Source organism: Echiichthys vipera (genome assembly GCF_963691815.1).
Source record: "Echiichthys vipera genome assembly, chromosome: 20".
Taxonomy (NCBI): Eukaryota; Metazoa; Chordata; class Actinopteri; order Perciformes; family Trachinidae; genus Echiichthys; species Echiichthys vipera.
This window is the reverse complement of record NC_139845.1, coordinates 10,635,573-10,650,549: the sequence shown is the minus strand read 5'-3', so window position 1 is coordinate 10,650,549 and position 14,977 is coordinate 10,635,573. Positions and strand designations below refer to the sequence as shown.

Here is a 14,977-nt window from a genome sequence, read left to right as displayed (position 1 = left end):
AACAGCGCCCCCGCTGGTCTCCTTCACTCATTACAACACCCGCTGGAGACCCGTATACCAGAGATCTGCAACAGGGGGCTCAGAGTTACTGCAGGGGGGCCGCCAAATTGTTTGATACTCTTTCCAACGTTTTTTCAGAATATGTTTGAAAATATACATTAATATGAATGCAACGTATTATTAGCAAAGATACATTTGTAAAAAAAAAAAAATACATTTACACAACCCTATGATAGGCTGGCTTATAGGTTACCATGCACAGATACAATTGAGCTGAAGGATTCAATGTGCCTTCCAGATATATGTGTAATACTAACATATGATGTATAAATATATAAAAAATGTTAAAGGTCGAATATGTAAAATCTTCATTAAAAGACATATTTAAAAACAATAATAATAATAATAATAATAATAATAATAATAATAATAATAATAATAATAATAATAATACACCCACAGGGCGTTTTGAGGGGTACAAACTGAAAAAATAGCTTTTCCATAAAAAAATATATATATTTAGTCTGAATTAATATTTGATATATTTGTTTTACTATTCTGGCGCCATGGCAGATAAGATGGTCCTCTCGCCTTGGGACAGCTCTCTATATGAGATGTTCTTTGTATTCTTAACGCGTTTGGTAACTGACTGTGTCTTTGCATACATGCTACCAAGAACTTCTCTGGCCATATCTTTGTATTTAACTATATATTCAAGTTAGGACAACTGAGGCTGTTCAGGTTATTCATCATTGGGAAGGATCATTAATTAGTGCATGTTTCTACAACCAACTAACAACTAACTAGTGACCTATCATGCATATTGTTTTTAATCATTTTGAACTTTTCATCCGTTTTTTTCTTCTGTCCATCCAACTGTCTGGGAGCCCAGATGTGTCAGCATCCCAGAATACATCAATCTGAACGTGTAGGTTTACTACACTGGATGATGCTACTGAAATAATGCATATACTGCATTGTTGTTCAAAATGTCAGTTGAAGGAAATACAATCAAAGCATGAAGCACTATTACGATTATATAACACAAGGTGAGATATACAACCATCATACTGCCTTTTCTGTCCCAGTACAACAATGGCTCATGATGGTAATTGGTAGTTAGATAATTAGAATTTTTGCATTATTCCTCTAGCTGGTGCAATATGAAAAGCTCATTTAGGAGCTCAGGCTGAAACTCTAGTTCAGCTTCAATACAACGTTATAGAACAGATCTTTTCTTTGAGGAACTCACGCATTCTGCTTTAAGGATTTCAGGACTTGGGGAAATATGTCCAATCTCACATAAGATAGATAGAAATATATCATTAAACAACTTCAAGCCCTTCATGTACCAAACTCTTTACTTGGAGCACAACGTTTAAATTCCAGTTAGATTCAGTTATGGAAAAAATGAGGTTCATTTATTAATAGACTGATTTCATTGGGATTGAATTCACTTTTCTATGAAATCCAAGGTCAAAGATTCAAGGAAGTCCTACGTTAGATCGCATTGCTTTGATTAGTGATTTATCAGTCTCTTGATTCTTTGTTTTAACCTGGTATTGTTTGTATCTTTATAAGTGCACTGAAATGAATCAATGACAACACATACAGTAGAAAACCAGAAGGATAATTTACTTGGTTCAGATCATGACTTCAGTCAGTCGACATACAACTTGGACACATCAACCATACAATGTGCATACTATTGTAAAGTGGAAATTCCAAACAAAAATGAGAAAAATTAATAAAATGACTCTGATAATCTCAGCAAGACATATTGTAATGATGCACACTCACACAATATGTAACTGACTCTATGAACACAAACAAGCACATTTTCAGGCGGTTTTGTCATCAGAGTAAGCTCAACTGAAAGACATGATGTTCAAGATGATTCAGAAACGACACAGAAAAAGCTACAGGGACACTCCCAGCCCAAAATACAATGAAAAGCTGAAGTTCAAAATATGAAACACAAGCAAATACAAAAATACCTATGTTATTAGATTTACACTGTTAATTTACATTGCAATTACTTATATGACATTTCCAAACAGTGTTTTTCACCATATGACAATCTTGTTTCCCAGTGTGAGCACTTTGAGCTTTTCCTTTGCTTTTATCACGATTTTTTAAAAATGATATTGTTATTCATGCCAAGTAAAAAGTAGCAGTTGGGGACAAAGTAAAGTATCCAAAAACCAGTCCAGCAAATGCAGTGACTACCATAAAGTTAATTCCAGAAACTGAGAAGAATTATTATTTTGTTCTAGATTTGCTTTGAAATCATCACATTGATAAAAAAAAAGAAGCAACTAATCTAAACAGATTGAATGCCTCATTCCACTTTCCACAGGTCCAGCCAAACATTATTATATACAGTACGTACAAACACACAGAAAGACACAGCTGATAAAGACAGAAAGGCATACATTTCTGAATGATATGTCACAGAAACATATTTTTTGGGACGTAAGTAAAAACTCAAAAAATGAGATGGTGAAGGGACTTCCCATTCTGATAATCTTTATTCCATTTTTATCAACTCCTACTGTGAGTACTTGGCACTGAGCCACCACCCTTCGAGATTTTCAGAAGATTCAAAGAACCTAATGTTGCAAAACCACCTTGTAAAATATGACTTTCAGCAGCAACACTGACGTTACACAACAATGTTTAACATATACTACTGTAGCCCTTCTCTCATTCAATGTTTATAAAAGCATAATAGTCAACAGATGAAGCCTTCAGGATGATAAAATATTCTAGGAGTGCATGCTTGCAGCTGCATATATAATATGCATGTGTGTCTGCAATATTCAGTTCAATGGAAATGAGAAATGATATGAACAAACATATTTCCCCTCCCTGGACTTTGTTATGTTTCATCTTGTGACTCATAACCCCCTTTTATTATTGCACATCATAGCTACCACCATCTCTTTAGTTCATTTTCATTTTGAGATGCAAATTGGTAGAGAAATCAACTTATGGAAAAGTATCCATGGCAACAACAGCCCATTAACTTTCTTTCTTTGCGGTTTTCAGTTCAGATGTAATCGTTTCTTGAAGGTCACCAACAAATGCTCAAAAACGACATAAAAGGTCCGTCATAAGAGACTAGGTTTGTCATGAGCAAAATGTGCAGAATTAGTTCTTAAAAAATCCACTTGAGGTGACGGGTGTCCAAACACATGTGAGTCATCCCAGTCATCTCCTTTATGACAACGGCTGAAACCGGAAAGTTGTCCATCATCAGGAGACAAGTGCAGAGAAGGAGAGGCAGGTGAGGAAGAGAGAGGCCGAGAGAGATAGAACAGAAGCTCCTCCACAGTCATTGGCGTTCTCCTACAGGGACAAAACAGAAGGGGATTTTACTTTGTGTTCCTGCCATGACTTAAAGGGGACAGGTTCATACGTGTAAATGGGTTTCTACTACATGTTTACCAGAATATACCTGTATTCACCCTCTGTCTGAAACTGAAAAAACTGCGCCTCTCTTTTTAAGCCCCACTCCCAAAAAAGTCCAGTCTGCTCTGATTGGTCAGCGTTTCTTGGAATTCCGTATCTCTCAGTGTCTTGCATTGTTATTGCAGACGGGGAATGACTGTAACGACACTTTAGACCTACAGTATATATAGTATAGTTGTGACATCACTACCATACAGAAGTGCGGACAGCTCATTTAAAGGCTATTGATATTAAATCAATAAATCAAGCTAAATATGACAGCAGACATAGAAGCTAACAACAATGCACTCAATTAGAAAACACTATTTGGTGGACAGAACCAGTGTAGCAAGACAAGAATGGGTTGGACCAATGAGAGCTGACCTGGGGGTGGTAGGCGTGGCAGGACTCGGGACGTCTGCGAATCTTCTGGGACCTCATCCTGTCACACTTCACCGAAGCATTATGTGCAGCGGGGTCAAAGAGCAACAACAGGAACAGCAGCGGGTTCCCTTGAATTCTCACAAATGAACCGCAGCAGGAATACACAGGCTCACAGAATATAAGTGAGTGGGGCAAACGTTGTCCAAGAAGAAAAGCTTAATCAAAACACAATTATAGTATAAGCCGATAAAAGACATCTGGTTTAATATGGCTGTTAAAAGACAGATTATTTAGCATACTCCATGAATACCAAAATATCAAAGGATATATTTGACTTCCTTGGGCTCCATGGTGATGGGTGAGTACTGTCGGGAGCAGTCACAGTCTGCCTGCACCACCAACATCAACAGGTTGCTATCTGGTATCTGTTGCACCACAAACATTCTGACACACACAAACACGTGATATAAAACATGTGAAAATGTGCCCACGAACAAAAGCACAGAGAAAGAAAACCTCTCATGTATTGTAGGGCATTAAGAAATAAGGGGCCCAGGGCAGATTCGATTCTCACAAGGCCTTTTATGTTGATACAAATATATAGAAGAAGAATTCCAAATAGTGTTTCATATAATAACTCATAGGATTATTTCTATTTCTTGCAGATTTAGTTGACTGCATGGGTTGGTTGTAGTGGATAATTGGTAATGTACTGTAATAATCTTGTCCACTAGTGTTACTATAAGCTGTTTTTTTGCTGCATTATAACTCTTTTGGCCTCATGAGGGCGTTCACACTCAACTTACGATCCCAAACCTGCTGAAATAACATAGTAACCACGGTGTTTCTCTCATTTCTCTCATTTTCTCTCTTTCAAACACACACAAACGCATACACAAGCACACACGCACGCACGCACGCACGCACTCACACACGCACGCACGCACGCACGCACGCACGCACGCACGCACGCACGCACGCACGCACGCACACACTCACACACAGGCAAAGAAGCCTCCCTCTCTTTCTCCTCTTCCTCCTCCTCCTCCTCTTGCCTCCCACTGTTTTTCCATCTCTGTCTCTGTCATCCTCTCCCCCATCTCTGTTTTTTTCATTTACCTCTCTGAACACTTTGTCTCAGTTTTCCAGTCTCTCTCTTTCTTACTCTCCATATGCTTCTCGGTCTTTCGATAACCACATGCACCCAGATCTAATTACGTCCCTTTCTACTTATTTCCCTCTTCTTGATACTCTTGTATAAACACACGCTGCTCTCACTATGTAGAGCAGAGCAAAGCCGTAGAAAATGGATTTTGGAAGGACAATTTCAATATGACTGGTCTGAGGCCAAGAGGGGCCTGCACTGCAGATTTGTGTTTGCATAAGTGTGTGCTTACTTCTGGCAGCGTCCACACTTAATGATACTGTTGGTCTCTTTGACTGACGGCTCGTAGACGAAGCTGGGGTACTCGGTGTCACACGGCTGCAGGATGTCCCCTCTTTTCTTATGAGCTGAGGCTAATAGAGAAATAGATATGGGTCATTGAGGTTGGGAATTAGAAGGTGTGTGTGTGTGTGTGTGTGTGTGTGTGTGTGTGTGTGTGTGTGTGTGTGTGTGTGATGTTTTGTGGATGACTGACAGTCTGAGAGTTTGTGACAGGAGAATACTGAGTGCTATTTAAATGCTTCACAGTTCAGCCATTTATTGCTCTGTCTACCATGACCAGAGGTACTCTAGCTTGCTGTGTACAAAATTGAATTTGGTGTCTGTGTACAGGTAAAATGATGGGTTTGAAACCAGAAAGAGCCATAATGGCTTGTTGAAATTTTCACACGTGTTGTCTTCCTTAGAATTACAGTATATTAGTTTTAGTGTAACAGCATGCTCAGGTCTTGTTTTGTACAAATTGCCAGTTGTGCATGTTCCCACTGAAAGCTACATAATCAGAGACGCCACATTTTATTTGGTTTGTGTACTACAAACACTACACCACACATAAAATGCAAAATAAAGTAGTTTTACAGAACATTGAAAGACTCGTCAAGACAAATACTCACACACGCTGAAAGATGGCTTGGCTGAATGGATGGATGACGATGATGATGACATGTAGGAGGAGGAATAGCAGATGATTGACAGGTGGAGTAATGAGGAGGGCGAATGTGTGATGGATGGAATGACAGAGGCGGATGGGAGGTGAGGGGATCAGAGGACGGGATGTTATTCCATAATCACTTAGAGACAGGCAATTAATGTTAACAGTAAACACTCCTGGTTTTGAACTGACAACATTCAGGTTGATATGATGAAAATGAGCGAGTGTTGATGGTGAGCATTATTAACTCTGGCTAAGATTTGAATATGATTTAATATTCCCATAAGAACTTACTTGCAATCCTTGTAGATGATATACATATTATTTATACAGAAATATATGATATATGGTAAATATTGCAGTTATCCTAAATCTTCTCTGACGGTCAGGATTATTTCTACACGTAGAAGGACATTTCTTAGCACATATAAAGGGACATTTTTCACAGAGATGGATAGAGTTCGACCTTAACTGGCTATATTTTGTCTTGTAGAGCTCACCATCAGCGAAATGCTCTGTGTGCCAGAAGCCGCAGATATTAAACTCCAGGAGGAACCTTGAGAAAGAGGAGAGGAGAGTGGAGTCAATTAGGCAGCCATCATTATAAACCAAAGCAGATTGCAAGCAGATTGCATTCAGGATTCAAAAACTGGGCCAGGACCCAAAGTTGTGTCATGGGAATTTAAAAATGGGACCTGAAATTATTCAGCAGTAATTGGTAGCTGTTTTTTGGATAACTGGGTAAGCCTTACTAAGTCGCTCCAGTGAAAACTGAAATGTTTTTTGTCCAGCACTTCCTGTTAAAACGGCTAATTGTAATATTCAGTATCATCATGGATTCGGTTCCAACACCTTCTTAAACATCGAATTCAAGGACTTTTCAAGGACTTTCCAGGGCCAGTAGTTTGGGATATGGATCAAGGTTAATTGACTGTTGCAACAATGACAATTTTTATAATTACAACTGGAAGGCTGATGCTTGAAACAATATTACAATAAGACAGCTGCAGGAGACAACCGCAGCTGAATGCAGCCTATTTACCGTACTAACATTCAGTGAACTTAAATTTCTGTTCTTGCATAAACTATATAAATTCAAGCACTTTTAATGACCCTTGTCTAGTTATGTCTATTTTCAGAAAACCCCTCAAATTCACAAAATATTAAGGATTTCAAGGACCCTTGGGAACCATGCAAATAAGACATAATATGGCAGTAATTGTTAGAGATACTGGTAGGTGGATTTTGCATTATTGGGATAGAGCCAGGCTAACTGTTACCCCCCTGTTCGCCCTGAGGTCTTTGTGCTAAGCTAACTGACTGTTGGCACTAGCTTCATATTTACCATATAGACACTAGAGTGGTATCGATCTCCTCATCTAACTCTTGAGAAGAAAACAAATAAATGTAAATCTCCAGCTGTTCATATCATGATTTTGTATTTTCAACCAAGAAAAAAACTTTCCGCTGGTTTCACATGCACAAAAACTGAACTTACTCAGTAGTGATACATAATAGCAAATCTTAACAAAAATCCTTTATTCTGTACATAATGACATTTTGGTATCCCCTGGCAACACTTACAGTAAGAAGTTGGAGAGGAACCACTTGAGGGCTGCAGCCAAACCATAGAACGGCTAAAGAGATAAACAGATTACAGTTAATGCAGGACTGATTGGACCGATATGGTAAAAAAAGAAAAATTATGCAAAGTGTGTACACTGTACATACACTAAGAAGCGGACGGGCGCTGCTGACAGAGTGCGAGTTCATCTTACACATGGCCTGGTAGTCGAACAAGGACACCCTGAAGAAACACACACAAAAGCCCATTGTGTTGGTCTTCAGGCAGTATTTCACTGACTTACATCGATTACTTGACCCCCTGCAGACTATTACACACAGCGTCAAATAGCCGAGCTTAACCTTCGCACAAACCCTGACCCCTAACTCTCACTGCTAGAATTACTTTCCTTTTTGAACAGGACAGAGGACTTATTTCTTGTTTTTCTACATTATGTTTATTTGTTCCTTATGCAGTTAGAGGCACAAGAACACATAAATACACAAACAAATTTTCATCTAAGTGCAAGTATAAGTGCACAGCTACTGAAGTTCACGCATGCTCAAAACTGGTTATGTAATATCCTGTGTCAAATGAAACATGACAAATCTTTTAGCTGTATAAAAATAGCACATCACTCATGAGATTTCAAACATAAAAGACGGGCAAAAAGTAAGGGGGGGGGGGGGGGATCCAGAACAGTCACAGAAGCTCAAAGGGGAGCAAAAGGGAAAAGCAGGGACATCTACAGTATACCACACAAAGATGGATGAATTAGCTACCCTCAGCACATAGAGAGTACAACACAGGACAGAAACCATATCATTAGATCATTATATAGCAATACAAACAAAGCCTTTGAGTCTCTATGATGACAGTAAAGCACGCCCTCCAGGCTTTGGGTTTCATATGCATACTAATGCATGGCTTAGGTGTATAAGAACAAAATGTAAACAGAAAACCTTTTGCAGGCCACCCTCCTGGCTAAGATGAGACTCAACAGCAAACACTTGTCTTTGTGATACCACATGAGGGTGACATGTAATCCAATTCATGAGCCACATTCAAATGCATGTTGTTATGAGCACTGGGATGCATAATATGGCACTAAACATCGCAACGCTGGGGCACTGCAGCTTCTCTCCTAATTGATTTAGAGAAGTTTACACAAAGATTTGCTTAAGCTCTTGCAGGCCCTGTCAGGACGAGGTAACAGTCCAGCAATGACAACCAGACATTACCTTTTGAACATTCCCATTCTGATTAGTGTTGTCATCACTGATCCATCAACCTCGCCAAAGAATCGTCCCGCCTGTTAGAAAAGAGAAAAATACACTGTGTGAAGCCATCTGTGTGGCTGAACATATTGAATTCATGCCATGTCAACTCCCACCCTTCGTGTTCATTCTTTTCACTTTCACCTCAAAGTGAACTGTATGATTAATTATTCATTTAACTATGTTGTGTGTTGGTTTAAAGGCAATGTACTTTTATCACACATTATTATTTTGAAGTGACTCTACATCTAATCTTTTAAAAGCATATGACGAATATTTGGGAAAAACACTTCATGAACGTATGGTAAATATGGAGCTACGGCTAGCAACACCAAAATGTCAAACTATTCCTTCAACATAATTTCACTCAAACCTTTAAAACATATACAGGCATATTGTAGGAGTATTATTGCTATGATCAATAATAAATACTTCTAACTGCTCAAATGATTGAAATAACTTGTGACACATCCCACATTAAGATTTTTATCAGAACTATGCTATTCTGGTTTTATTGTATTATGTATGATGTTGTTTTTGTCAGTTGCATATTCGCTCATATTGTTATGCTTTGTTCCTTATAAGGTAAAACCAAAATAAATTCATTCAGATGGGTTTAGTGCTGCGTACTGCTCCAGAACTCGGTTTGGCTGTTTTAAAAAATGAATAAAAAGAGAAAAGAGTTCAAAACCTGAATATAAACTATAAATGCTACAATAAAAGTATAGCACACAATGCTTTGCTTAGATTTTGTCGTGTTGCAGTTGTAGGTCTCTTCAATGCTGTGCTACGTATATAGTTGTTTTGATTCATGAGCACCGACACATTTTACTGCTTAGACTTAATATTGATAGTTACCGTGGTAAAAAGCTGAAATTTGAAAATGTAAGATGTTGTTCAGTGAAATGTTGTTGGGTAAAATGTTGTTGGGTAAAAGTTTTATATTGGCCCAAAAAGTCTGTAATAAAAAGGCAAAACTAGTCCTATTCAAAGCTAGTGTGTCTGTTGGACACAGAGCTCAAGCCACAGACGGGATATCTAAACTGTTGGTTACAAAATGTTTTGAACATTCTGAGAGTTTCTTTTCTTATTGGGAAATGAGAAATGGACAGACGTAAGAGCTCTTTAATAATCAAGTCAAAGCACAATGTGTGTGTGTGTGTGTGTGTGTGTGTGTGTGTGTACTCACATCCCTGCGCTGTTTAGAAATTAGGACGAAGCCATTATTGTCAATCGCATAGCATGCAATATCCTGAGGTGAGAGAAAGAGAAAGCAATTACTTATGTAAGGAAATATTTGTGTTAAATACCTCAGACAATGTCAACAATAGCACAATAATATGTATAATTCAAGTTATGAAGTGACTGAAAAATTATTTTTGTAACTTTTGCGTTTCCATACGCCATTTCTAGCTTTTTGGGGCTTTAATACCAAGACATTTTACAGTTAAGTCATCTATTCATACACTACACATCAAACAGACAGCAATATATACTTACAAAGCTGTCACACCGAAGAGGACAGACTCCCTCTGTATCAGAGCACTGGAGGGCAGAAAGCCAGACAGAGAAAGATGAAAACGTTTTAATGTGGTTAATCATTACCAAAAAACAAAAACAAAAAAAGAATGATAACGATTGGAAGTGTAATACGTGTTATTACCTAAAAGTATGTGTTTAAAGGAGAACATGTTTGTGTATGTGAGGAAATGATTTAAACACACACTCCGTCTGTTCTCTGCGGAGGTGTTTTGCTTGAACATGTGTCAATGTCGACAAGTTTACGTGAAAGTGTGTGTGAAAAAAAAACACGTCAGTGTTGGTGAGACAGTGTTAATTTGCGTGTGGTGTCTACCTGTGATGGGCTTCTGAGTGTCTTGTTTCCGAGTTTGTGCAGTTTAATTTCTGCATGTACGTGACTGTGTCTGTGTGTGCAATCTGTTTTAACTGGAGTGTGAAGCTGACTTCACAGAGCTCAGCAGGCGCTTTAGATGTTTGTTTCCATGCAAGGAGGAGGAGAGGGAAACTTATGCATACTTACATCTGTGTCATTTGGCTGAGAAGACAAGGAAAGAAGAAGAAAGAGAACATGAAGAAGAAAGATAAACCTTACTTCAGTTAATGATGTGTACACTGTCTCACTCTGTTGCTGTTAGATCGCTGTTGACAAAGCCATACATCATCTCGCAGCAAGTGTGCGATAATGTATGACTGTTTTAACAGATTTTCAAGCAGAAATTTAGCAAATCAATGAACATTTTAATCAGAGTCAAAATGAAAAAAGCAACACTTGCAGTCAGGTGTTTGGTGCTTCTTACATAATGAAGATAAAAAGGTTTATTTACTACATATCAGCCTTGCCAAGTGGACAGTGGAAGTTCTCCATCAACACTGTCTGTAAATGTCCCCTCATCTGTGGATTTGGGGTCATGAGTCAAGATGTCAATAATTGTCCACATGATTCACCTCTTATGTCCACAGTATGTGTTGGCATCTGTGGACAATATGTCTTTAATATCATGGTCAGGCTATATAGAGCATGTCAAAGTGTGAATGAGAAAATCTATCACCCTTTTCAATCCTATTACAGCAACATGTCAGTCTTTTTCTCTGCTTCCCATCGCTGCCTCCTGAAATAAACTATAATTCAGTGAGTGGACGGACAGAAATGATGGTCCTTCCCCATGTCATGTTGATAAATATATATCATGGGTTGAAGAGGGTGCTCTCAGTGTCATCTTTAGCATCTTTCACAATTCATTGTCTATGGAGCAGTTCCAGACATCATATTTGATGACATCATAAATTTGAGTTTTAGCACTTCACTCGTATTTTTGCAGGGTCATAAGACCATAGGAATAACATGTACAAATTCAGAAAATGGGCATAGTCCCCCTTTAAGAAACATTTGTTTATTCCTGTTGCTTTGGCCAGAATCATAAATATATACAGTATATTATTGTGAGTAGTGACATTAGGAAAAAAAATGCATGGTGTCCTTGTTCAGCAAATTTACTGCAAAACTGATCATTATTAATTGTATGCATGATTGCTATGAAGTCCAATGAAGTGTCCATAGTGGAAAAGGTTCGTCCTCAGGGGAGCTGGCATGTGCATAGCACATTTCAATAGAAAAATGCCTGTGACATTATAATATTTCCTGCATACAAACAGATTGTTGCCCTGATTGTTTCTCTGAAGAAAAAGTCAAAAACTTAGGTTTATTCTCAGTTGGATCACTAGATGGACTGATCGACTTTCGTCAATTCTATGTCTCAGCCAGCCTCTTTACCTTAAACATCAGAGCCAGATTTCTAAATCTGGGCAGCACGTACCATGCTGTTCTCCCAGATCCTGTGTTGGTAAATGTGTCTTGCCTGGGAGCTCCAGGAGGCGTCAAGGTGATGGTGAGAACATCAATTATCACTCTCATTCCCTGAACCTCAATCGAACAGTTTCTCACCACTACTGATGATCCTGCTCTCTGCTCACAAACACACTTGAACTCAAAGTAAGCCACACAGTATAGTAATATATTAAACATATACTAAACTGAGCTTTGCTATCCTGTACATTTTACAAATTGCATGAATACACTTTAAAGAAAGTGGCTCCTTTTCTGAACATAACTAAAAAAAACACAAGTATTCAAAAGGCAATTTCTGTTTCTGTCCAAGTCTTGTCCACGAGATGAAATGCATTCCACCATGTAAATGGTAAAAATACGTATCCTCTTTAGATTCTCATTACTATCACCTCACAGCCTCTGAAGACATAATACAGCAGCAATGGACTGTGAAGGATGATGGATCCTTGCACTTTAGGATTCACAATGTATATTTTAATGTGATGTATCTTTAGAAAATCGTGGGTTTGCAAATTTAACCAAGGTGAGAACATGTGTCAGTTGAGCAAGGAACTTCTGCTTGTTTCACTCTCTTTCACTGTCTCTCACTTTTAAACACCATGGATACACACACGCACACACGCTCGCATGCACACACACACACACACACACACACACACACACACACACGCACACAGTATACAAAGCGAGTTTGCTGTAGAGAGATGTCAGAACATTTTCCTATTAACATTCTCACTTGTTCGCATAAGATGGAAGCTCATGCTTTATTCTAACCCTCACTAATTCATAATTCATCAACTAATAACATGTTATTTTAAGATACTCAACCTTACACTGTAGCTATAAGGTCAGATCACTTATGTAATTCTTCTCCTGAGATCTGAGAACTATATGTGGAGTTCCTAGCAATGATCTTTTCTCTCAAACGCACAAAGATGAAGTTAACTTGATGTTGCTAGTAATTAAAGCAAACCAATTATTAGTTATTCTTACTGAAATGTTGCTCTCGCAAGCACCTAATGATGGAGCAGTGTGAAAATCAGAAAAAATCAATATTTAGATTGCATGCTCAAATCTGTCCCAATCATAAAGATGGATAACACGTCTTCACTTACTCCCACTGCACAAAAGCTTTTAATCTTGGGGTCAGTCAGCGCCGTAATGATCAGCTGGCAGAGCCGTTGTAACGAAGTCCCATCCATTCACCTGCCTGACCAATTATGAGTCAATTGCAGCTGTCAATCATGATGTTACAGCATGCTTTTTATAGCATCAAATAACTAATTAATTACTAATTTGGTTTGGCCCATGTCCTATCCACTAACATGGATGGGGCAGGATTTTTGACCTTTCCTGCAGGTAGCCACCAGGGGGCGATTGAGATGTTCTGAGTTCATATTGGGGGCTTTCATGTCATCCATCTTTATATACTGTATATAGTCTATGTTCCCAAAGCATAAACACAATAAATCTAATGTCTGTCAGAATAAGGAGCTCCCGCGAACAGCTGCTCAACAGGCAGTGCGGAGACAGCAAGGAAAAACAGCATTTAGAGCCAGCCAATTTTTAAATCTTATTTTGTGAATTTAGTTAGGTTAGTTGGTTGGTGATGAAAGCTGGTACCAAATAGGCGACTCCCGGCACCAGATCGGCCAATAGCAAAATTAAATTGCAGTAGCCGGGAGTATCAACACAATATGTGGAATTCAAATACTTTGCACTAAAATGTCAAGATTTGGATCTTAATCTATCGACAACACTACTAAACGCACATATAAATTTGTTTTTAGCTAAAACTGGGGGTTAGTTACTCTTTAAAAATTAAGCTAAAGTCTTAGTTGGGTGAAAGAGGTGTCTCCGCATCCGCACATTCACCTGGGCAAATATATTGGCAATTGCCAGTTGCTGGGCTGACGGTGGCTGGCTGGAAAATGTTAACATATCGCCCACCCTAATATGGCACCCTCTTTGGTAGAAGTCTTTTTATTTAGATGGTCGGTGACAATGTGACTTCACACCCGTTTAACTCTTAAAATAGACCACAGAGAGGATTTCACAATTTCATGCATGGATGGACACATATGAACATACACAGTCAGGTCAAGCACATACTGTGAGTGCCTGCACTCACTAACACAAACACACACACACACACACACACACACACACACACACACACACACACACACACACACACACACACACACACACACACACACACACACACACACACACACACACACACACACACACACACACACTCACACACACACACACACACACACACACACACACACACACACACACACACACACACACACACACACACACACACAAAAACCCCTATGAAATAAAGATGCTTGACAGTGAATACATGGCAGGAAGATAAGATGATTATGTAAGCTATCTGAGGAGAAGAGGGAGGGCTGAGGAGAGGAGATGAGGGAAGGAGGAGCTTGTATAGGAGATGACAGCAAAAGGACATAAAGAGAGGAAATTGAGAATTTATGCAGGTGAAGAGAAAGTCGAAGGTGCACAAAATATGAGAATGGTATTATTTTCGGCATAAAGCATAATTCTGGTGGATAACAAGGCTACTGCAAATGCTGCTAATAAGTTCCTAGTTGATGAATATGGACACTTGTGCACAGATGGTCATGCATATGGTCCCTGTCAACATGACACACATTAACTTTAACAGACACATACACGGTAGCCTCTTCTTCACACCTCCACAAACACATACATACACTCGCTCACACACGCTCACACTTCTGAGTTGCTAAGACTAGCTGTGGTAGCTATTCATCATTTAATGGCCAGCCAGCAGCCCTAA

The 14,977-nt window shown here is 38.8% G+C and overlaps 1 protein-coding gene across 1 annotated transcript in view; it reads right to left on the bottom strand.

The window, feature by feature from the left end:
• Positions 1-3,258: 3,258 nt before the first annotated feature.
• The window catches only part of cacna2d4a (calcium channel, voltage-dependent, alpha 2/delta subunit 4a), a gene marked incomplete at both ends in the record, with an annotated part of 85,358 nt that continues 73,639 nt past the window's right edge, over positions 3,259-14,977 (bottom strand). Inside the window, 12 exons of the mRNA XM_083935593.1 lie at positions 3,259-3,351; positions 3,838-3,920; positions 4,166-4,281; positions 5,235-5,355; positions 5,896-5,916; positions 6,434-6,489; positions 7,518-7,570; positions 7,665-7,740; positions 8,739-8,809; positions 9,964-10,026; positions 10,275-10,319; positions 10,816-10,830. Of these exons, the coding sequence (XP_083791719.1) occupies positions 3,259-3,351; positions 3,838-3,920; positions 4,166-4,281; positions 5,235-5,355; positions 5,896-5,916; positions 6,434-6,489; positions 7,518-7,570; positions 7,665-7,740; positions 8,739-8,809; positions 9,964-10,026; positions 10,275-10,319; positions 10,816-10,830 (813 nt within the window). The remainder of the gene's footprint in view (positions 3,352-3,837; positions 3,921-4,165; positions 4,282-5,234; positions 5,356-5,895; positions 5,917-6,433; positions 6,490-7,517; positions 7,571-7,664; positions 7,741-8,738; positions 8,810-9,963; positions 10,027-10,274; positions 10,320-10,815; positions 10,831-14,977) is intronic.